Source organism: Andrographis paniculata, unplaced genomic scaffold, assembly GCF_009805555.1.
Source record: "Andrographis paniculata isolate CXL003 unplaced genomic scaffold, ASM980555v1 Contig51END, whole genome shotgun sequence".
Classification (NCBI taxonomy): domain Eukaryota; kingdom Viridiplantae; phylum Streptophyta; class Magnoliopsida; order Lamiales; family Acanthaceae; genus Andrographis; species Andrographis paniculata.
In genome coordinates this window covers 4,474,228-4,498,373 of record NW_026137586.1, presented here as the reverse complement: position 1 = coordinate 4,498,373, position 24,146 = coordinate 4,474,228, and the positions used below count along the sequence as shown (strand labels likewise).

At 38.3% G+C, this 24,146-nt stretch overlaps 1 protein-coding gene and 1 long non-coding RNA gene across 9 annotated transcripts; both read left to right on the top strand.

Moving 5' to 3' along the window:
* Positions 1-4,485: 4,485 nt before the first annotated feature.
* On the top strand, positions 4,486-5,796 carry LOC127253581 (uncharacterized). The gene has a single exon (XM_051278235.1). It carries the CDS (start codon positions 4,486-4,488, stop codon positions 5,794-5,796), a length of 1,311 nt encoding a protein of 436 aa, XP_051134192.1.
* A 10,074-nt stretch (positions 5,797-15,870) lies between these two features.
* LOC127253726 (uncharacterized) lies at positions 15,871-22,741 on the top strand. Of its 8 annotated transcripts, none has more exons than XR_007839330.1 (12): positions 15,871-16,719; positions 18,072-18,216; positions 19,084-19,233; positions 19,313-19,741; positions 19,941-20,067; positions 20,158-20,313; positions 20,810-20,895; positions 21,080-21,234; positions 21,318-21,451; positions 21,545-21,627; positions 22,080-22,219; positions 22,310-22,741. It is a non-coding gene; the product is annotated as an uncharacterized LOC127253726 (long non-coding RNA). The 8 variants fall into 8 exon arrangements; XR_007839333.1 differs by lacking the exon at positions 20,810-20,895 and having other exon boundaries at positions 15,872-16,719; positions 19,313-19,449; positions 19,598-19,741; XR_007839334.1 differs by lacking the exon at positions 20,810-20,895 and having other exon boundaries at positions 15,873-16,719; positions 19,313-19,449; positions 19,601-19,741.
* The last annotated feature ends 1,405 nt before the right edge of the window (positions 22,742-24,146 follow it).

Genomic DNA, 24,146 nt, shown 5'->3' with positions numbered 1-24,146 from the left:
AAGTTGATTTGATGTTGTATTTTCAATGACCTCCTTAAATCAATAAAGACCACTTGCTCTACTAAGTTTGGTAATCCGTTGTTACTCTGGTAACACATTTGGCATGGTTATTACCCTATCCAACAAGATAGTAGGACAGTAAATAAAACTATAATTAAATTAAAGAAACTTTTAATTAGTGAATTTTGCATTACTTGAACTTCCATCCATGCACCCTGTCTCTTCGTCTCCGGTATTTCAGTAAATGTTTGGTAATGCAAAGGATGTCGAGCTCCGTTGCATGCAATGACCCCAATAGCAGTCTTATACTAATTTAGGTCGGTTTGAAAAAACAGCAATTATGTCTCTGCTAGTTCATGTTGTGTAATATTAAATAGAATAATAAATACCAACAACTAATAGGAGCTTAGAATTAAAGCCACCGACTTATCAATTGAGTAAATAAAGTTCAATTCAAAAGCATAAATTAGAAATAGTTCAAAAGGCATTAGTCCTTAAATATGATTAATGAATTTCAAAAGCATCTTAGAAGGTAAAGTAGTTCTAATTCCCCCGATGGATCATATGACGTGAATGCATCACCTACAAAAAGATTGTAAGAAGAGGGTAAACACAACGGTTGAGTAAGCGCAATTAATCGAAGATAAATTAATACGGTATAATGCCACAAAATCATTTGAAAAAGCTAATTGAATGAAATGACACGTATCACATAAGGGGAACTCACACACACGAGCCTTTTGGCACCGCCCTTATGTCTCTTTTTTCATTCTCAAATAATAGTGATGAACACATCACGAAGAAAACTCCACTAGGCCTTAATCAGGGCCAGCTCGACCCGGTTTTCCAACCTTATTACTTCATATGACACGTCACATAATTTCATATAACAAACATAGGGTCATAACCCTCAAAGGAAACTCTACAATGTGTACATAAGGGTTCGAAGCCCAAAGTACACGTAAATCAATTTATTATTAGTTTGCGAGGGGCGCCATACGGCCCACAACCCTCTAGTCTCCAATATCACATACCAAAAGGGGATTGTATGCAATCCATCCCTCCATCATGGATGACGGTCCAAAGGCCTTTTCATCGTGAATGACGGGCACCTCGGAATCACCCAAAAAGGGAACCCGCCATCTCGATCGCTCGACCTAGCCCATTCGGGATCTAGTTCAAGGTTAGCTAGTTATCCTAAAATACCGGTATACCCTCATGTGTTTGCAAGGCACAGAGGTGGAAGGCTATGCCTTATCATCCAAACAATCGACGAGTTGATCGGACTCGACGGGTAGTTTCAATTAACAATTTGACCAAATAATCAATATGCTCTTAAGAAAATCTCAAAAAGAGTGTTTTAAACTCAAAATATTCCAATTGTCAACATTTAACCATGCAAAAGTAGGATATTAGGCCCAACAAATTCGTTATGATCTCACTTTATTTCACCAAATAAACATTCGAAAAATATTTCAATCACAATAGGCATGGTCTAATTCCAAAAATCATAATATCTAAATAAAATCGTAAATCTTTTTCCAAAAACCATAACTAGGTTAGGGCAAAACTAGGGTTTCTAACTCATCCCATAAATTCTACGATTTTCAATTTAAAATCAAATAATAACCTTCACATAGGCCTTAGATGACATTATAATAAACTTTCTAGAAGAAATTGGCAAAACCTAACACTTTTAGGGCAAACCCATTTGACAATAATTTTTAAAAAATATCAATAGAAGGGGTTTAGGGATTAGAACATATCAATCTATTTAAGATTAATCCCACTTACTTCAAGAGAAGAAACCCAAAAGGAAGAATTTTGAAGAAGAAGAACTCCAAGAAGAAGAAGGGCCGGCGGCGGCGGCGGAGTGCGTGTTGGGTGCTGTTGTTCCTTTTTTTTTTTAATTTTATTTTATTCTTTTATTAAACATAAAATACTTAGCCCTTCATTAATTATTTTATCCTACTTTGGCCCAAACTCAATTTTTACTTCTAATTTAAACCCAACTCTTTAATTTATTACACTAAAAGACCAAAATAAATTATGCCCAAAATGAAATTTGTCCGACTCCGGCAAACTTCCAACGATTATTTTATGGGGTATTACACACGGTCACTTCCTATAAAAAACAAAAGTTAAATATACACGAATATTTCTGTGAAAATTGCACAACCTACTACATAAGTTAAACTCGCAATAATTCATAATATGCATTCTCTCTTTTAGGATAGATTTAGAACAATATATATTACATTTAGTATTTATAAAAAAAAACTAAATATATGGTATTTAATTATGCACATATGTTAATTTTTGTACAATAAATATCAACCATTAATGAAAAAATATGCTTAAAATGGAAGATATCGTACAAATATTACGTGCATAAATAGAGCCATAATAAATTTGGCAGCAAAATAAATTAATCTTGTCAATAAAGGAAATATATAAATTAATATCTTCAAAAAAAGGCAATGATATAAAGATCTTGTCAAAAAAGGAAGTATATAAATTAATATCTTCCAAAAAAGACAATGATATAAAGATTTTGGCGAGAAAGGAAGGTACACAATCAAATCCGTCAAGAATGGAAAACAGCATCTGATAGAAAATGAAAGATTATAAAATCTTTCCATCCACGTGGCACCATCCGAAAAGGAAGCCAAGGCCACCCTCTCCTATAAATAGGAGCCTTGGCCAGTTCATTACACACTGAAGTTCATTTGAAGACTCGCGCAAGGGTAAGTCTCTCTAGACTCTCTGCAATGTTCTTCATTGTTCTTCGTGTCCTTCAAAGCGTTCTTCGTCGAAAAGTCACCGATTTGGACAAATGATCCAATATTGGTTGGCGAATCGATGGAGTTAACGTTCTTCGTCGTATGTCCGAGCCGGAGGAAGGATCAAAGCTCTCAAAGCCATCGAGGAATCCATCAAAGCTAAGGAAGAGCCTCCAAAGCCGCTCTCAAAGCTTCAAGATGTTCGTTGCGTTCTTCATAAAAGGCGCAAACCAGGCCCTCTTTGATCCAAAAGTCAAAGGGACACACCGCCAAAAGCGTTATGGAGCACCAAATCCCCCCCCCCCTCAAAGATCAAATTCTGTCGAATCATCCAAAGGGGGCATCAATCCAAAGTCTACGATTAAAATCGCCAACATGGATACCAAAGTCTTCCAAAAGCCGGCGAAGTCAAACTGAAGACCAAAATCTCTTCGGATCAAGGAAGCCACCCAAATCCAAATTAGAAAAATGGATCGAACCGGAGAGAGAATCAAAGGATCCAAATAGAGAATAGGACCCGCATATATTTAAATTAAGTGTAATTTGTACGATTTTGTGTTTATAAAAATATAACACAATTTTTTTGTCTACAGATTTTTGGCACGCCCAGTGGGACAACTTTACCTTTCATCTCTCTTTCTGTCGAATTCTCAAACGATCAATGGCTGCCCACAATATCAAGACTTCCAACACTGTGTCGAAAGCTACTGCTCTAGCCGCCGCCGCCAAAGGAGTTGTTGCTACTACATCAAGAACCTCAACTGCTTCAACGAATGCTAGAGTAATGACACGAAGCATGGCTAAAAGAGTACTGTCATTTTCCGAGGATGCACATCCGAAAATCACAGAGCAAAACTCACTCTATGACGAGGACGAAAGCTTCAAGAGTACCTCCACACCGGGCACCCCTCAAGAAGTTGCAACTCATTCGACTGCATCGAGTTATGCCCCGGTGATGACCACGGACGCTTCAAACATAGAAGACTAACTTGTTGCACTAGCCAAAGTTGTTGAAGAGATGTCTTAACACATGCAGCAACAAGACAATGTCATCGCAAAACTGCTTGCAAAATTAGACAAGTCGGAACCAACCAATCACAATGCTTCAGAGGCCCAAAATGAAGCAGAAAAATCCATGGATCAACGTCACGGTAAAGAAAAAATGGCAGGACCAATACCGTTTCAAGCATCATCTGACTCCTTCATCTATCTATCCCAACTTGACGAGTATATCAAAGGAGCTCTTAAAAGGGAGTTTGAAGGAAGTTCAAGGCCAACAAATATGTATGCCAAGCCTCACACTTCAAGGATCAACGCCCTCAAGATGCCGTTGGGATATCAACCGCCAAACTTCCAACAATTTGATGGCAAAGGCAACCCAAAGCAGCATGTGGCACACTTCATGGATACATGCAACAACGCTGGGATATACGGCGATCTCTTGGTGAAGCAGTTCGTACGGTCATTAAAAGGCAACGCCTTCGACTGGTACATTGACCTGGAGGCTAGTTCCATCAACAGTTGGGAGCAGTTGGAGTACGAATTCTTGAACCAGTTCTACAACACGAAAAGAACTGTCAGTATGACATAACTCACCAATACTCGTCAATGGAAAGATGAACCAGCAATCAACTACATCAACCGCTGGAGGAGTCTGAGCTTGAACTGCAAAGACCGGTTGTCTGAGGCCTCCGGTATAGAGATGTGCGTCCAAGGAATGCACTGGGGGTTGAAATACATCCTGCAAGGGATCCGACCCCACACTTTTGAAGAACTTGCTACCCACGCTCATGACATAGAGTTAAGTATGGCTTCAAGTGGGATGCACGGACCACCGGTTCAAGAATCTTCAAAAGCAAAAAGATACGAAAAATATGATGCCGTAAAGAAGGGGAACAACGCCCCTATCAAGTCTTTCAGAAAAGAAGCCTTGGCCATAAAAGCGACGACCAAAGCACTAGTGAAGATCCAAAGTAAAGAAAATGAAGTTGCGAGGAAAAGACAATCAACTCAGACAGAAAGACCGCCAAGGCCAACCCTTAAAGAGTTGCAATCCAAAACTTATCTTTTCCTGGATTCTGACGTCTTGGGCATCTTTGACGATCTACTCGGAGAAAACCTCATTGAACTTCCGAATTCAAAAAGGCCGGAGGAAGCTGGAAAGGTTGATGACTCAAGATACTGCAAATACCATCGTGTCGTAGGACATGCCATCCATAATTGTTTCGTCTTTAAAGACAAAGTCATGGAGTTGGCTCATGAAGGAAAGATCAACCTTGAAGACGATTCTGTTTCTGCTAATGTCACTTCAATCATGTTCGGGTCTCTCGAAGTTGACATAAAAGACAAAGAATCATATTGCCTCACTACCGAGAAAGGTGGCAAGGCGATCAGAGACAAATCGAGTGAAGAATGTGCCACGATAACTTTCACTGATGAAGATTTGATGTTAGGATCCAAACCCCATAATCGTTCATTACTGGTCGTGGGTTATATCCATGAACAAAGGATTAGCCAGATATTTTTAGACGGAGGAGCCGCAGTCAATGTCCTTCCTCTATACACATTGCAAAAATTGGAAATACTAGTAGATCAGTTGTTCGAGAGTCGTATGACAATACATGGATACAATCAAGAGGGGCAAAGAGCACTTGGCACCATAAGATTGAGACTGTTAATCGATGAAATGGAAACTAACCCTTTGTTCTACGTGATAGATGCAAAGACATCTTTCAACGTTCTTTTGGGAAGACCATGGATACATGAGAATGGTGTAGTTCCATCAACGTGGCACCAATGCTTCAAATACACTCAAAATGGAGTGACAAAGAAAGTTCTCGGAGACACAAAGCCATATGCAGAAGCCGAGTCACACTTTGCGGATGCCAAATATTTCTCTACAAAAGCAAAAAAATCCAAGGTACATGAAGATGTCAAAGCACCACAACCAAACTTGGGGGCAAAGTCAAGAAATAAAGAAAAAACACCTACCTCAGGTTCTGCAGACTCATAAATTGAGCCTCTGAAAGATTTGACTCTTCCGAAGACCCCACTCAACCCAATCTTCCCCTCACAAACAAGGAACGGAAAAGAAGAAAAAATAGAGGCTATGCGATTGCAAAAGGACAAAAGCTTTGGCCCAAAAGCCTACAAACTTCTCACAAAAGCTGGATATAATCCAAATGAGCAGTCACTGCTGGGAAAGTTACCACCACAGACAACCCAAGGTTCGAGGGCTGGTCTTGGATACATGCCATAAGCTCCCGTATGCATCACTATCAAAAGGGCTGCAAATCATTATATCACCGAAAGCGAGACTTTGTCTTCCAATTCACCTCAAAAGGGGAAGAATGCAAAAGTATCGATTTTCGAGAGGCTAAAACCTTCTATCTTCACAAGGTTAGGACCAAAGATCAATAAAGAGAAAAACAAGACGAATTCCACATCAACAAAATATGTGGAGATGGATGAAGAAATCAAGAGCCGCTTTCCATCCCACATGACGCGTCAAACAAAATTGACGATACATTGCGGTAAAGTTTTAAAGGCTAAATGGCAAACCGTTGTCTTCACCAAACCCAAAGAAGATAATGAAGAAAGTGTTGCATTATCCTGCTACATCACTGAAGGGGGTGAAGTGACAATGATTGAAGAAGATGCAGGAAATGCACCCGCCGCGCTTGAAGAAGGGGTCAAAACTGCAGTGGACGAGTTAGAAGAAATCAACTTGTGAATTGAAGATCACCCAAGACCCGCCTATGTTAGCAAAGAGCTGGGTGAGGATGATATGAATGCCTACACCCGACTTCTCACCGAATTCCAAGATGTCTTCGCTTGGTCATATAAAGAAATGCCCGGCTTAGACCCGAAAGTTGCGGTCCACCATCTAGGTGTGAGGAAGGGAGCTCGCTCTGTAAAGCAAAAGCAACGAAGATTCCATCCTGAACTCATCCCTCAAATTGAAAATGAAGTCAATAAACTCATTGAAGTGGGGTTCATCCGGGAAGTCAAATACCCCCAATGGATTTCCAACATCGTGCCTGTAAAGAAGAAGAATGGACAAATCCGAGTTTGTGTGGATTTCCGGGACTTAAACGAAGCATGCCCAAAAGATGATTTTCCATTACCCATAACTGAATAGATGATTGATGCAACGACAGGACATGAAGCGCTTTCTTTTATGGATGGATCATCTGGATATAACCAAATTCGTATGGCAACTGAAGACAAAGAGTTAACCGCCTTTCGTACACCTAAAGGTATCTACTGTTACAAAGTTATGCCTTTCGGATTGAAAAATGCTGGGGCAACCTACCAAAGAGCAACGCAAAAGATCTTTGATGACATGCTACACAAACATGTAGAGTGCTATGTTGATGACTTGGTTGTCAAATCCAAGAGAAAAGAAGATCACCTGCAAGACTTAAGAAAGGTTTTTGAAAGGTTGAGGCGCTACCAATTAAAAATGAATCCTCTTAAGTGCGCTTTTGGAGTCACCTCTGGAAAATTCCTCGGATTCATTGTCCATAGTCGTGGAATTGAGATTGAACAGGCAAAAATAGATGCCATCACAAAAATGCCTGAGCCTCGTAACATCCATGAGCTAAAAAGCTTACAAGGAAAATTAGCATATATAAGAAGATTTATCTCTAACCTCGCTGGACGATGTCACCTTTCAGCCGAATCATGAAGAAGTGAGTGCCTTTCCATTGAGATAAAGCATGCAAGAAGGCATTCCAAAGTATTAAAGACTACTTGACAAAGCCACTAGTGCTGACAGCGCCAATTCCTGGACATCCGTTGACGCTTTACGTCGCTGCACAAGAACGTTCAGTTGGAGCCTTGTTAGCACAGGAAGCCAATAAAGGGAAAGAAAATGCCCTATACTATCTCAGTAGAATGATGACACCAAATGAACTAAATTATTCACCGGTGGAAAAGATATGTTTGGCGCTCATCTTCGCCATAAAAAAGTTGAAGCATTACTTCCAAGCGCACACTATCCGGTTGGTGTCCAAAGCAAATCCCTTAAAATATGTCATGTCAATGCCTGTCCTTTCTGATCAACTCGTGAGGTGGTACCTGCAGCTGCAACAATTCAAAATCATTTATGTACCACATAAAGCTGTAAAAGGACAAATATTGGCTGACTTCCTTGCTGATCATCCTATCCCCGCTGAGTGGGAGTTGTCTGACGACTTCCCTGATGAAGACGCATTTTTTCTCGAAATCACCCCACCGTGGAAAATGTATTTTGACGGCTCATCACACAAAAATGGAACTGGAGCCGGAGTAAGATTTGTCACATCACAAGAAGAAGTCCTTTCATACTCTTTTTCCTTAAAAGAAAAGTGTTCAAATAATGTAGCTGAGTATTAAGCACTTATCCTCGGCCTAAAAATGGCGGTAGACATCAAACAACGCCTACTTCAAGTATACGGGGACTCCAAGCTGGTTGTAAATCAAATCACTGGAGAGTTTGAAGTGAAGAAACCAGAACTAATGCCTTACTTAAAGTATGCTAAGGCACTCATTGAGTTGCTCGGGGATGTCTCTATTGAATATGTCCCGAGGAAAGGGAATGGGCAAGCTAACGCTCTGGCTAAATTGGCATCGACTCTATCCATCCCGGATCAACAGGTGTATATTCCGATATGCAAAGTTTGGGTGGATTCCTGCAAGTATAAAGAAGAAGAATGTGTTGACAAAGAAGTAAATCACATCATCGAGGTGTTTGAAATTGAAGAAGAAGAAGAAGATTGGCGGCAACCAATATTAGATTTCTTAAAATATGACAAGCTCCTGAGTGACCTGCGCAGACGAGCAGATATCCGAAGAAGAGTTGCACGCTATGCCTACTTCAACGGTATACTCTATCGTCGGTCGTTCGACAACATGTTCCTTCGATGCCTCGGAAATCATCAAGCCAAACAAGCTATGGAGGAAAATCATGTTGGAATCTGTGGAGCTCATCAAACTGGCCCAAAGTTACACTTCCGAATAAAAAGGATGGGGTATTATTGGCCAACCATGGTTAAAGACTGTATAGAGTTTGCACGGAGATGCCAACCGTGTCAATTTCATGCTAACTTTATCAATCAACCACCGGAACCATTGCACCCAACTATTGCTTCGTGGCCATTTGATACCTGCGGCATGGACGTCGTAGGACCACTCACAAAGTCGTCCGCTGGACATCTCTATATCTTGGCCGCAACAGACTATTTCTCCAAATGGGCAGAAGCAGTTCCTTTGAAAGAAGTCAAAAAGGAGACGGTACCTGACTTCATACGAGTCAACATCATTTACCGTTATGGGGTTTCTCGGTGTATCATCACTGATAATGGAAGATATTTCGCCAATACTCACATCGACAAGCTTTGTGAAAAGTTTGGCTTCCAACAAAAGAAGTCCTCGATGTATTATGCACCGGCAAATGGACTCGCAGAGGCATTCAATAAAACACTTTGTAACTTGCCGAAAAAGGTTGTCTCTAAATCAAAAAGAAATTGGCATGACCGCATTGGTGAAGCTTTGTGTGCCTATCGTACTACATTCCGCACTCCAACACAAGCGACACCATACTCACTTGTATATGGGGTCGAAGCTGTCCTCCCATTGGAAAGACTAATTCCTTCACTAAGGATTGCTCTTCATGAAGAATTGACGACCGAAGAAAATGTCAGATTAAGACTCGAAGAGCTAGAGGCTCTCAACGAGAAAAGACTACAAGCTCAAAAAAGACTGGAGTGTTATCAAGCACGATTATCTCGAGCTTACAATCAAAAAGTCAAATCACGATCCTTTCAAATCGGGGACTTGGTTCTTGCAGTGAGAAAGCCCATTGTGATCAACTTTCGCTCGGGAAATAAATTTTTATCCAAGTGGGATGGACCCTACGTCGTCACTCAGGTCTACACAAATGGTGCATACAAGTTGACATCTCAAGACGGACTCCGGATAGGGCCAATCAACGGGAGGTTCCTCAAAAGATATTATGAGTAAGACCTTCAAATCAAATCAAGACTCCTTAGCATGAGAATAAACTGCAAAATAATAATAAAAGCAAATTCAAGTTGCTTTGAACTACGTTGTGGCTTGATCCCTTTACCGGGTATGTAGGCAGCTTGAGATATACCTTCAAGTTCAGTCAAATAAAATAAATAAAAATAAAAAAAAAGAAAAGAATGAGAGAATTTAAATTTATTGATTGGCAAGCAAAATGAAGAGTATAAATTGATATTAAACATTAAGATTATACAACTCTTCTTTGCTAATATCCAACAACTCTTCTAAGCTTTTTAAGTATTCTATGTCTTGCATAGGGACATTCTCTGCGGCGGCGAGTTCACCCTTGACTTTAGCAATTTGAATGGTGATATTCTCATTAACTCCTTGATGTCGCTTAATAAGGGAAATATTCTCTCTTTTTTTGCTCTTGTAAATAGCGAAGCTTCACGTCAATATTCTCCACACACCCCTCTAATTCCTTGATAGCTTCGCAGTCCTCAACATGCCTCGTCTCAAGGTGCGACAAGCGATCTTTGATCTCGGAAATCTGTTGGTTACGAGCCGCCAAGGATACGGCGTCGATCGAGTCAGAACATGCCTCATCAAAAGATGCAGCGTCATCAAAAAGGGCCTTGACACGGTCCTCAATATGAGAAATGTCAGAATACTTAAAGCTTTTCATTGATTGGAGCACTACGTCAACCTCGTCCTTAATCGAGGAAAGCAAACGAGCTGGTGTCCTCAAAAGCTTACCCCGAAGATCCAACCATACTTTTCCTATATATTCGCGTTGGATCTCTTTCAAAAAATCCGCGCCACAAAATTCTGAAACCGCGGGCACAATGGAATGAACAACTATGGGCTTGGTTGGAGCATCCTTTACTTGCTCATTGCAAACACCTCTGCTTTCCCCAATCACCCCAACAATGGAATCTCGGCTTGCCATCTTTTCATCCATACTCAGGATTCTTTGCTCCAACTGAAAAAAGGGATAAAAAAAAATCATGTCAAAAAGAAAAGAAAAAAAAAGAGATAGAAGTTACCTCTCTCGCGAAATCGCTCGAAGAATGGTGTCGGCTCGAACAAGGACTTGACGGGTTGATGATATGGAGATCTCGACTAGCTCGCTTCCAATGAACATCATGCTTACTACTGCTTCGTTCAGAGACAAAAGGTACCGTCCACTTTGAAGAACCGACATTGGGAGTACTTGAATTTCCATTGTTCCTCTCAGGAACACCCGGGATAAGTAGCGGCATTTTTCGAGCTTTATCCGATGGCTTGGTCTGATCGGTGGTCTTTTGTACCGGCGGGATATACTCATCCAAGAAAGACCTGCAAACTTGAGTCCACCACTTCTTGTATACGTCGGAAGAAAATCCCCTCGGAATCGCAGGGATGCGTGGAAGAATAACTTCGGCTGAAGATTTCAAGTAAGTGCTTTGGTGCCAATGTTGATAGCCTTCCTCAAAAGCGCAACAACGGACGTCTTTCAAAACAACTCCGGGAATCTCTTGGAAAAAACCAAATTGACGGCAAAAACGGTGGGGACTATACGGCTCCATGAAGCATCGAAATCCATCCCGTAAAGTCAGAAAACAAGAGCGAATGGAGATGAAGTATTCTTGCTCGTAATCTTCGCGCTTCCCGTCATCAACAAACCGTACGTCGAAATCTTTCGCGATCATGGTGCAAGCCCAACGAAAGTAGTCACCGTGCAAGATCTTTCGGCATGCAACATTTGCTCTATACGCACGAGCACTAACAGCCCCAGAGTGCTTCACCATCCCCGGACCACGGATTCCCTTCCATACGCCGTAGTGGGTCTGAAAATACTCAGCAATCCATCCGGTCAAAAAGTGGAGAGGAATTGTCGACCGAACTTTCCCAGGACATGATGAATTTGCGATCTGGTTCAACCCTCTATAAATACTGGTTAAGACTGGAATGGCCAAGCTTACTGGAAATCCCAACGCTAGGACACTTGCCATCTTGAAAGTTGAAGAACGTATCAAACCAACATCGTCGAGCGGAAGCACAAAGATGCAAAGCCAACAAGAAAGGAACGCTGGGAGAAAAGTCTCCTCAAGGTGCTCCCGTCCAACTTTGAGTTTGGCAAAAGATGACTGTTGCGCCTTCAACCATGGCTCGTGGGCACCAATCTCTCCGGTAGGATTGTAAGTCGCATCAGGCCGAGAAGAACGAGTAGACTCCTTGTCGCGAGGAATTTGAGGACGCTCGTATTTGACGGTCTTTTTGCACCAAAAAGAAATCCAGTCGGTTGCGCTGACGCCACATCGACCTTTGTCCGAAGAAGGTGATAGGCATGCAACAGGTACCGGCACGAACGGGGAACCAGCTTCCTATCCTCTTTACTGCCATATAGCTCCTTTGCGCTTGGTACCACCTCTTCGTAAAATGAGCCGAGTATGGGGAGGCCCGCCAAGGACGCCAAGTCACGGAGAGAGATCGACACTTCACCAAGTCAAAAGGGTGTTGGTTCTGGGACACCACGCCTCGCAAACACCCTTGACGATCTCCGGAGAATAGTCGTAGGAGAACAAGGAAGCGTAGACCGCATCGTAAATGCATCATCTCTTTAGTGGAATCTCGTATCGATCCAGCACATCCTTCGCCCATTCCCAATAGCCGGCCACGTACGAAAAGTTGCCATCAAAAGAAGGAAGACCATTCCAAGCGCACGCCCCATCCATGATCCGCCGCCCCAAGGTTGGAAGTGGAAGAACATCGTTTGACATGTGTTGATGGAGTGAGGATTGCAAGGTATGCTTTCCGCCAGCGACATTCCGAGACCACGTCTTTGGGAAATTTGGGACCTCCAAGCGAGGGCGAGCAGCTCCGCGTCCTATGAGTGGTGGATGCACCAACAGACGAGTCGCCTTGTCCAGCGGTTGACCTTCAAACTCACAAATCACCAACTCGGCGTTTCGAGAGGGAGAGGAGACATCCTTGAAGTAAGCCATCTCTCGCCTACAAAAAAAAAAAAAAAAACATAAGCAAAGACCAAAAGATGAAAAAAAAAAAAAAAGAAGAACAACACAAGAGAAAGAAGCCTACGCTAGAATGAGAGAAATCAAAGTTGTGAGAAGTTGAGAATGACAAAGTTCTCTCATGGTGAGGGGTTTATATAGTATCTAAAAATTGAGACATGGAAAGACACGCATAAGGGAATGAAGAAGATAAGAAAATAAAGAGAAAAGGAAATAAAAAAAAGAAAGGAAGATAAAAATTAAAAAAAAAAAAAAAGAATATATATATATCTATATGATATGTGTGTGTATATATATAAAAAAAATGGCAAAAACGCCATTTAAAAAAAAATAGAATTTTGCAAAAACAAAAGGCAAAAAAATATCAATTTTGAAAAAGAAAAAAAAAAACAAAAAAAGAGGGCAAAATCGCCACTTAAAAAAAGGAATTTTGCAAAAAATAAAAGGAATTTTGAAAAAAAAAAAGAAAAAAAGGGCAAAACGCCACTTAAAAAAAAAAAGAATTTTGCAAAATAAAAAAAAAGGAAAAAAAAGAAAAAAAAAGGGAAAAAACGCCACTTAAAAAAAAGAAGAATTTTGCAAAAAAAAGGAATTTTGCAAAAAAAAAAAAAAACAATTGGCAAAAAAAAAAAAAACGCCATTTTGAAAAACAAAAATGGCAAGAAAAAAGCCATTAAAAAAAAAGAAATTCTTTTTTTATGTTTCGAGACTCGTTCACGCCTTAAACATTTTGCGTTGGCTTAAACAAATCTCGAGGGGGCATTTTGTAGACATTAAAAATTAAATGTCTAAATTAAATTAAATATCATGTATTTTGGAAGAAAATAAAATTCCAATAATATAAATATATGGTATTTAATTATGTACATATGTTAATTTTTGTAAAATAAATATCAACCATTAATGCAAAAATATGCTTAAAATGGAAGATATCGTACAAATATTACGTGCATAAATAGAGCCATAATAAATTTGGTAGCAAAATAAATTAATCTTGTCAATAAATGAAGTATCTAAATTAATATTTTCAAAATAAGGCAATGATATAAAGATCTTGTCAATTTCGGGTGTGTTTGTTGGGGATTTGGATTTTGAGTTTGAATTTGAATAGTAAAAATTTTGAATTTGAATAGTTGTATGATGTGATATAAATAGGTGTTGATGTGATGTTTTGAATGTAAAATTGATTTTTAGTATAATATAAAAAATGAAAAATAGGTGTTTGATTTGATATTTTTGGGGGGAAAAAATTGAATGAATAGTGTAAATCCAATTCAATCCCCCAAACAAACACACCCGAAGTATATAAATTAATATCTTCCAAAAAAGACAATGATATAAAGATTTTGGCGAGAAAGGAATGTGCACAATCAAATTCGTCAAGAATGGAAAACAACATCTGATGGAAAAGGAAAGATTATAAAATATTTCCATCCACGTGGCACCATCCGAAAAGGAAGCCAAGGCCACCCTCTCCTATAAATAGGAGCCTTGGTCAATTCATTACACACCGAAAGTTCATTTGAAGACTCGCGCAAGGGTAAGTCTCTCTAAACTCTCTGCAATGTTCTTCATTGTTTTTCGTGTCCTTCGAAGCGTTCTTCGTCGAAAAGTCATCGATTTGGACAAATTATCCAATATTGGTTGGCGAATCGATGAAGTTAACGTTCTTCGTCGTATGTCCGAGCCGGAGGAAGGATCAAAGCTCTCAAAGCCATCGAGGAATCCATCAAAGCTAAGGAAGAGCCTCCAAAGCCGCTCTCAAAGCTTCAAGATGTTCGTCGCGTTCTTCATAAAAGGCGCAAACCAGGCCCTCTTCGATCCAAAAGTCAAAGGGACACACCGCCAAAAGCGTTATGGAGCACCAAATTCCCCCCCCCCCCCCCAAAGATCAAATTCTGTCGGATCATCCAAATGGGGCATCAATCCAAAGTCAACGATCAAAATCGCCAACATGGATACCAAAGTCTTCCAAAAGCCGGCGAAGTCAAACCGAAGACCAAAATCTCTTCGATCAAACACTACAAAAAAAAATTATTTTTGTAACAAAACTTTTTTGTCTCTAAATCTACTTTTTCCGTTACTAATGACATTAGAGATGGAATTAGAAATGAAATTACGTTAGCTACGTGAACTTTAGTGACGGAATTCCGTTACAATTTTTGTAGTGCAAAAAAGCCACCCAATTCCAAATTGAAAAAATAGATCAAACCGGAGAGAGAATCAAAGGATCCAAATAGAGAATAGGATCCGCATATATTTAAATTAAATATAATTTATACTATTTTTGTGTTTATAAAAATATAACACAATTTTTTTTATACATATATCTATACTTATATATGAACAAGGATTGTATTTGACACTATTAATGATAAAAGCAGGCAAATGCCACGCCACAGACACCCCGCTAAGTAAAATACTAAATAAATAAGTCCTTAAAATGTTCCTTTTTAAAAAAAAAATAAATAAATGTTCAAGTGCAAATAAAATTTTGAAACAACAAAAGAATAATTAATATACACAAATAATTACGTATTTGAAATGTATTTTATGAATTGGTGAAAACAAACACAAACACACAGTATACCCTCCCTCTATACAATCCAGGTATTGATTGCATTCATATTCTTAATTAATTCGCATAAAAAAAAGTTATGTCAATTTTCTAATCCCATTTTTTTATCCATTTTTTTTTTCAATTATGTTTTTCTATACATTCATTATAAAAAAAATGGTCTTTCACTACGGTTCGACAGTTTGTTACAATAACATCGTAACAAATAATGTTTTTTGTTACGACAATTTCCTGTGACCAAAAAATATTTTTTTGGTCAACGTTTCACATTTTTTAATTACGCAAAATAATTCGTAACAAAAACAGAGTTGGTAAACTTTATTCAATATAATATTAGTTACGATTGTACTTCGTAAGAAATAATGTTTAAATTTATTTTTTAATTTTAAAAGATATTTTGGAATTAAAAAAAAAAAAAAAAAAAAAAGGTAAAAACGCTATAACGCTTTTGGAAAACTAATACCGATTTCAGGACCACATGCGCGGGCTTTCTTCTTCCTCCTCTTCTCGGTGCCGAATAGATTTCAGACTTAGCGAATTTCATAAACTCAGGGCACAACTCGTTCTTCTCCTTATCCACGCGATGTAGTGGGCGAAGGTGGGATCAAGGAGGTTAATCGGCACCGGCGCGGTTCGATGACTTGGTGGGGCTAAGCGACACCGTTAGCGGTGGGGAGCAGCCTCTCCTCCTCCCTCGGAGGTTCAGGAAGTAGCGAGCGTGGACTGAACTTCTGAAGAAGTGGAGGTCCAATTCGAAGGTGAAAGGTTTCGTGGCGCAGAGTACAAGAGGAGGCTATTCGATCGCCATTGTTGGTTACCTCGCGTTTGTCCCAACTCGTAACGCTATGAAGAACAGGCTCAGCGGCGATCGCTATATCATCCAGAGCATCAGCCCTAAGAATTTAGTGGTTGCCCCAGTTCGATGATCACATTTTTGGTCGATTTTGGGGTCCCGTTTTGCCTTTATATCTCTTACTCTATAATTCCTATTTATTTCAGCTAAACTTGGAAGGTCTTGAATTTTTCATCATAATGCATAAACATATTTGTTATTAATCGAGTTTATTCAACAAGAAACGAAAGGAATGTCACTACAAAAAAATAATATATTTGTAACGGAATTCCGTCACTAAAGTTCAGGTAGCTAACGTAATTTCATTTCTAATTCCGTCTCTAATGTCATTATTAACGGAAAAAGTAGATTTAGAGACAAAAAAGTTTTGTTACAAAAATAATTATTTTTTGTAGTGTGTGTGTATACATACGTTTATATTGTTGCAGGTAGAGATGATGCAATGACAAATTTTGAAATAAAGGGGTGCCGTTATACTATCTGGTAAGTTTTATAGGTGAAATATGTAAACACTAGCCATGTTCTTATTGATAATTTATTCCATGCCTCAGTGGATTTACTTGATGGCCATTTGAGTTGTGAAATCTTTGTATTGCACAAATTAGTGTTGCCTCATTGTTCTGATATCTTGAGAAGAAAATGTTTGGAGTATGCAACAGGTTGTTTCCTTGGACAAGTTTTTGAGGGGATAGAATGTGGTGATGATAATCTTATAGAAAGATGGACCTTAGGGCTGTACAATTCTATACCATAGGAATATTGCTGGGGGCCCTTATATTCGGTTTCAGAAGCAAGAGAATCCTTATCATGCTTAGGAGTCTTTTCTTGTATATAGCTACTACATGTGCACAACTCTCATTTTACATCCTCTTGATGTGTTTAATGAAAGCTATGTATTTTTTTCTCAAGAAAAGAGAAAGGTTCTGTGATTTCACTGGAGAAGAAATACAAATCAACTTTACAAGATGGAAACTTGTTGAATCTCTGTGATTTGTTGTTTGATCATATGGGGATTAAGCATGCCACTCCTATTTGGTCACAAGGATAATCTTTCTTTTTATTATTATGGTTTCCTATTTGGTATACGATAATTTGCTCTTATTCCTTAGTCATTGCCGCAGTTTATTAGCATATTGTGTGGTATTCTTCTTCTTGTTTTTAGGTTTGGGGTATTGAGACTGTAGGAAGATAGTTTGCTCAAGTCATGGCCAATAATCTCTTTAAAACTTTTCTTGGGTGATTAGGGTTGAAGATGCAAATTTGAATTAAACTTTTGATAATGTGGAAATGGATGGTTGATTGGGCCTTATTATCGTTGAAAGTGTTCAAATTGTTGTTAAGAATGAGATGAGATTCCTTCTTGTTAAGAATGAGATGAGATTACTACTACTACTACTACTACTACTCAGCCAGCCAGATCCCCGCTAGCTAGCTTAGTTGCTGGATAGCTGAGCTCACCTCTGCGCTCAATATGTATGTATGTATGTATGTATCATAATGAGAAGGAGGATGAGGATGAGGTTGCAGTGGGGGAACATATACTCATTCATTCCTTCAGCTGCAACTCCCTCTTGACAGCTTGCTACCTAGGCGGGTAGTTATGTTGTGAAAAACCAGTTACATTTTTTGGTTGTATTAGTTCCCTCTTTTTTCTTGTTGCCATAGATTAAACAAACCCCTCGGCTTTTTAATCTTTAATGTTATTATTTACTTGTTGTGTTTCTAGGTAAGTTTCAATGAATTTATTTTATGTTATGAGTGTTCATAGTGTGAGCAGGTCCTTGCCACTGCTCATTATTTATTAACAAATTTTAGTTTCTCTTTGAATGTGTCAGATCAATGAGGGATAACTCCATATTGGTAAGTGGAGAAAGTGGTGCTGGTAAAATAGAAACTACTAAGATGCTTATGCGGTATCTTACCTATTTGGGAGGTCGTAAAAAAACTGAAGGGCGGACAGTAGAACAACAAGTTCTTGAGGTAAAGTATATGCTTTAACTTATAATTTGTGCTTAAGTTTTTCACTTCTATGATAATGTTGAGTATACTATTGGAACTTTCTGATTTATGTATGGAACAATTGGCTGATTGCTGTCTTGCTGAAGCTAATGAGCATTTTAAGATAATTAGAAATATTTGTTTTCCTCATATGTACACAAACTCCACTAAGGTTGGACGGTCTTAAGAATTTTCACTTTATTACTAGCTGAATGACTTTATTTGGTAGTTTTTGTAGACCAGGAAATATCTGTTTGTTTCGTAATGGGTACTTGCCTTTATTGAAATATGATATCTAATAATTAGGAACCACAAGGGATTGGTTCTCAGAAAAACCCTTTATGGTTATTTAAATAAATCTTCTTAAACATTAGTATGGCTTATTTAACTGACATGATTTTTGTGTCTATTAGTCCTTTTATCTCTGGTATATCTGAAACATAATGAGTGGTTTAATGCAGTCCAATCCGGTACTGGAATCATTTGGTAATGCAAAAACTGTATGAAATAACAATTCAAGGTGAAGTTTCTCAACTTGTTTAAATCAGACTGATGGGGTATTGAAAACAATGACATTACAGCTAGTTATCCTGAATGGCTTGTGATTATGCAGTCGCTTTAGTAAATTTGTGGAAATTCAGTTTGATAAACATGGACAAATATCTGGAGAAGCCATAAGAACTCATCTTCTTGAAAGATCTCGAGTGTGCCAAATTTCAGATCCTAAACGCAATTATCACTGTTTCTATCTTCTTTGTGCTGCTCCATAAGAGAATATTACTATTACACTAAAATTCTCTGTCACAGATTTCAGTTTGATATCCTCACAGCCATTTTACTTGTGATCAGGATATTGACAAGTACAAGCTAGGGCCTCCGAAGACATTCCATTATCTCAATCAATCTAATTGTATTGAACTTGCTGGTGTGAATGATGCTCATGAGTATTTGGCTACCAGGAGGGCAATGGATGATGTCGGAATAAGTCAAAAGGACCAGGTAAAATCTTAATGCTTGTGTCTTCTTGATATAATGTAGCACTCTATCCTCAGGTGCTTAAGGTTCTCTCACTCTTCAGGATGCAATTTTCACAGTTGTGGCAGCTATTCTCCATCTTGGTAATGTTGACTTTTCTAAGGGGCAGGAAATTGATTCGTCAGTTATAAAGGATGACAAATCGAAATTCCATCTTAAGACAGTTGCAGAGCTTCTTATGTATGATTGAAGCCCATTTCAAACCATTAGTATTTCTTAAGCTCTACTATTTCTGGATTTTATTATATTATATTTTATTTTATTTCTACGTGTAATCCTGTTGCACTGGAAGATGCAATACTGAAGCGTGTGATGGTCACTCCTGAAGAAGTTATTAAGAGAAGTCTTGATCCTACTGCTGCATTAACGACATGTCTTCAAGATGGAGCAAGAGGACTACGAAAGAGAGGCGATTGACTGAAGCTACATAGAATTTGTAGATAACCAAGATGTTCTTGATCTTATTGAAAAGGTTCACATTTCTACTTTTGTTTGTTTGCTCTGAGTTTCGAGATCAACATTGCATGCAGTGTTAATTCAGAAACAAATTATTCTCTCTGTTTTTGTTCGGTATAGCTATTACTGTTAATTTTTTTCTTCAAATTCGCCCTTGCATTGATTAGTACCTTCCCCCACTTCTGAATTACCCATGACTTCATTTTGTAATTTAGCTGAATCTGTAGCCATACACAGTACATCCCGCTACAAATCATTGATCTCGGTTCCTGGTTGAAGACCCCCTCAATATATGTTTTTGATTGCTCTGCTGCTGGATTTATTGTGAATGCCTTCATTGAGGTACAATTTTCCTACCAAGAAAGCTTCATTCGAGCTAGTGAGTTGGTTTTAACCTTTTTTTTCTTTGTTCTCTATATTTTAACAACACAGCTCCAGGAAAATAGTACCTCAAGTTCTGGATCTTCCATGAGGGACTGTATTTTGCTAGCAGCCTGTGAAGCTCATGAGACGCTACCACAAAGTGCTGAGTTTCCTGCTGATATTTACTTCCTGCCTTACAACACCCATAAAAATGGCACTAAGATGGTGATCCACAACTCAATTTTATTCCTAATTTGAATTGCCGTTTACATCATGTTTTTGGTTTATGTTCCATTATTATGTAGCTATCACCAGTTGGTCAGTGTCTGTTGTTTGTGTTGGTGAAATGAAGAATAGTCTATCTCTTCTCTCTCTCTCAGGATGTCGTGTAGGTGGCTCGAACAGGATGCAATTGCACAACATATTCTCTAAGAGCTATATATTAAATTCAATGATTGAAAAAGAATGAAATCACTTGTTGATATAATCCTACATGGATTTTTTCTATTTCATTTTATAAATAGTTATTGGTCATTGAAAAAAACTAGGGTACAAGCCTTTATTAGGAGTCTGAATCCTGAATATCTAAACGTGTTAATTTTTCTGATATGTAATTGTCTTCGCTTGATAAGATATTTTTTGATCATGCGTTTTGAAGACCAATTGCCTGTTCAGCTAGTTTATTTGTTTTTATTTTGTATCTTTTCTGTTTCCTGTACAGTTTCAACCCAATTGCAGGCTCACACTATCAGAGGTTTCTCATGTGATGGGTTGTGTGCTGCTTCATGAATTTTATCTCTTTTGAATGTATGATATCTTCCTTTTTTGTTATCTATCTTGTAAATGCAACTAAAGGTATTTGTTGGGAATGAATGTTATGCTTGACTTGGTTGGCAATTATCTTTGTTTTTTATTTTTTCGGTTTTGCCATCTTGTTCCATTCCCCTCTTAAAAGTTATTGCTAATAATTATGTGGTTCATTTTATTTCAGGTTTTGTTCTCGGTCACTTCTTCATGAATCAATTGATTATTCTCTGATTGATAGAATTCTTGGCCGCCAAACTAACAGGAAGACCCTTTTTGGGGAGTTGAACTGGATATTCACAGCTGTGACTGATACTATTGCATGGAATGTACTTCCTCATGGTAACATTTATTATAATCTTAGCTATCATATTTTGTTCTTAATCTAATTGAATGAGACTTTGAATGCTATATATTTATTCCAGAGATTGTTCAGGCAAGATCTTTTGGTTGCCAGCCTGTTTCGAAATTTTTTGCTTGCTGAAAGGATAATGCGGTCTGCAAATTGTTTGCCAGTTTCACATCCAATGTTACCACCAACCCATCAGCACCGTATGTGGTAAATATTTGTGCTTGTCTGTCAAATGTACATTTAAGACATGTGTTCTTCATTAATTGGTATTTATCTGTCTTATATCCTTGTGATTTGCAGGGATGCATGGGACATGGCTATACACTGAAATATGCCTTTCTCAGCTTCCGACATTAGTTGAGGACCCAGAGGCCGAGTTCCAGGTATCTCTGATTATTACTTGTATTTTTTGCAGTTCGGAATTTATCATGTAGTGCATAAATGGTAGTTAATCTCATTGAGACATAGTACTACGACACATACATGGAGCCCTCCCATTTGGGGGTTGCCATATGGATATAGAACTTCAAAAATTCTTTTTTATTTGATATTGTACATGATATTGCTGGTTTACATTTGTTTATTGGAGGATAATTGGTTTATAGATCGAGCTGCAATTACATAGGAAATTAGGATATAATGTGCTTTGGTTCCTAATTCATGGATATAATACCATGTATTGTACGACATGTCTGAATGTACATACTCGTATTGTTCTAGTTGCAAAGCTTTACACTTCTAATGTCTGTGTTATGGCATGTTATACATACAGTTTGAACGTCTGTTGATATATACGGCTCAATATACTAAAAAATTGCACTTGTGGATGCTGTAGGTGATACACTTTCCCTGGTCAAGGTCTTCGTGACATCCGCCTCAGTCCCGGACACACCCCTTATTTTGCCGACGATTGCTGGGGCGACTACCCTTCGCGATGTCGTTGGTGAAGATCCTACTGAGTGGAACTACAAGGACGTACGGATCTACTTTCATACCTTTCTTGCATTGCCTTCCAAAATTTATAAGAAATATGACTTAAACTAATCTTTGTGTTGGCAATTGCAGTTCACGCGCCGCCCCTGAAGCGTATCTACCGATTCAACCATGTTAGTTGCCCCGTTTGTCTTATGCATTGTATGTCGTACCTATTTTTGGATGGATTGTGTTGAGGCTGTGTGAACTATATGTGGAATGGATGCATAGACCATTAGAGTTTTAATTCGTGTGGTGAAAGATGTGGTTATGGATTGATGGATATCTGTACTTGCTTATTGTTAGGTTTGGTGTTTGAACTGTTAAGCACGTTTTGCAGAACATGATGTTGCTGTGTAGTGCTTGCTAGGCTTGTTTTATGGGTTGCTTTACTTTGTTGTTAGGTATGGAGATTGTCCAGTAAAAACTGTGGTGTCCATGTGTCTTAATGTTAGGTTTAATGTATTTACTATGAATTAATGTTTGCAAGTATTGCCAATGATGATGTTTATAGCATTATGTGTATGCTGAATTTCTTTCAGTATTGGGGAGATCACAGCAGGTCATTTTGTTACGCACAATTTCAATTGCAGTGTACCTACTATTTTATATAGCATGCTATTTCTGCGTAACAAAAAGGTGAAATACCGTGACAAAAAATGGTCCTTGAATATTTGTTGTTTCAGGTTGTTCCGTGACTATAGGAAAATATATTTTTTTATTACGGGTTCAATGTCGTTACAAATATTCATAACAAAAATCAAATATGACAAGCGATCACAGGAACGCTTTTGTAACGCGACAACCTTTCGTAACAAATATCGTAACTAAAAGCTCTGACACACGTGTGGAAGGATTGACATTTGGTTACGAGAGGAAATTCCTAACAAACAGCGTAACAAAAACCCTGCATGAGGAAGCGTTGACCGACAGTAATAGTTACGAAAAATGGCGTGGCAAAAAATATTCGTTACACGAGTACATCATTACGGAAAAAAGTCGTAATGAAGGCATAGCAAATACGCAAATTGCACGAAAAATGGCTTTTTGTTACGATTTTTCAGCCATAGTAGAAAACAATTTTTTTAGTAGTGACTACTGCTGCATATTCAAGTCAAGCAATGTTACTATCAATAAGCGTTAATGAATGAGAGTATTCATGAATAATTTAGTAATAGATTTCAAGTGTCTACACGCACCGATCTGCTGATCCGGGTTCTACCACCTTACTATAAAGACTTATGAGTATAAATGAAGTTTAGACCGTTGAAAGTAAGGAGATTATTAATATAATGCTATTGTCACTTAGCTTATTGTCGGCAACTCTGATATTGCCAAGAGCTGCAGAACTGTAGAGATAATTTCACAAGATTCCACCAACCTTACAAATGTATTGCAGATATCTATAATGAGTTATATGATAGAAATTCAATATGGATGTGAAAATTTATGAAGTGGGAGTTTTTCCTTATCTGATAAATTTATTTATACTTCTTTGGTGGTTTGCAATTTCACGAGGCTTAATTTGATACCACTCACGGTTATTGATCATTTGTTAAATGGTTAATCATGGTTTGTAACAATTGAATCAGTTTGTTTTGGATATTCGATATGATGTTCTTGTTATTGCTACCTGCTTTAATGATGTTACTGTGTCAAAATGGTTTGTTCATGATCTTCTTTTTTGATTGTTTTGTGATTCACCATCACTTTCTTAAAAAACGTTTGCATGGTATGATTCAGAATTCAAGTTTCAAACCACTGTCGAAACCATTTTTACATTGTAGCTGGATAAACAATTTCACAATATGATTATTTGTTATTATTTGCGACGCTATGATGTTCCTTTTTTTTTTTTTTCAAAATGTGAGCGTAAGTGAAATGATTAATATTTGGGGACTGAGGGCATGGCATATGCTATCTGCTTGCT

Excerpts from the sequence above, each read along its gene's own strand:
- LOC127253581 (XM_051278235.1), top strand. The coding sequence starts at position 4,486 with ATGTGCGTCCAAGGAATGCACTGGGGGTTGAAATACATCCTGCAAGGG.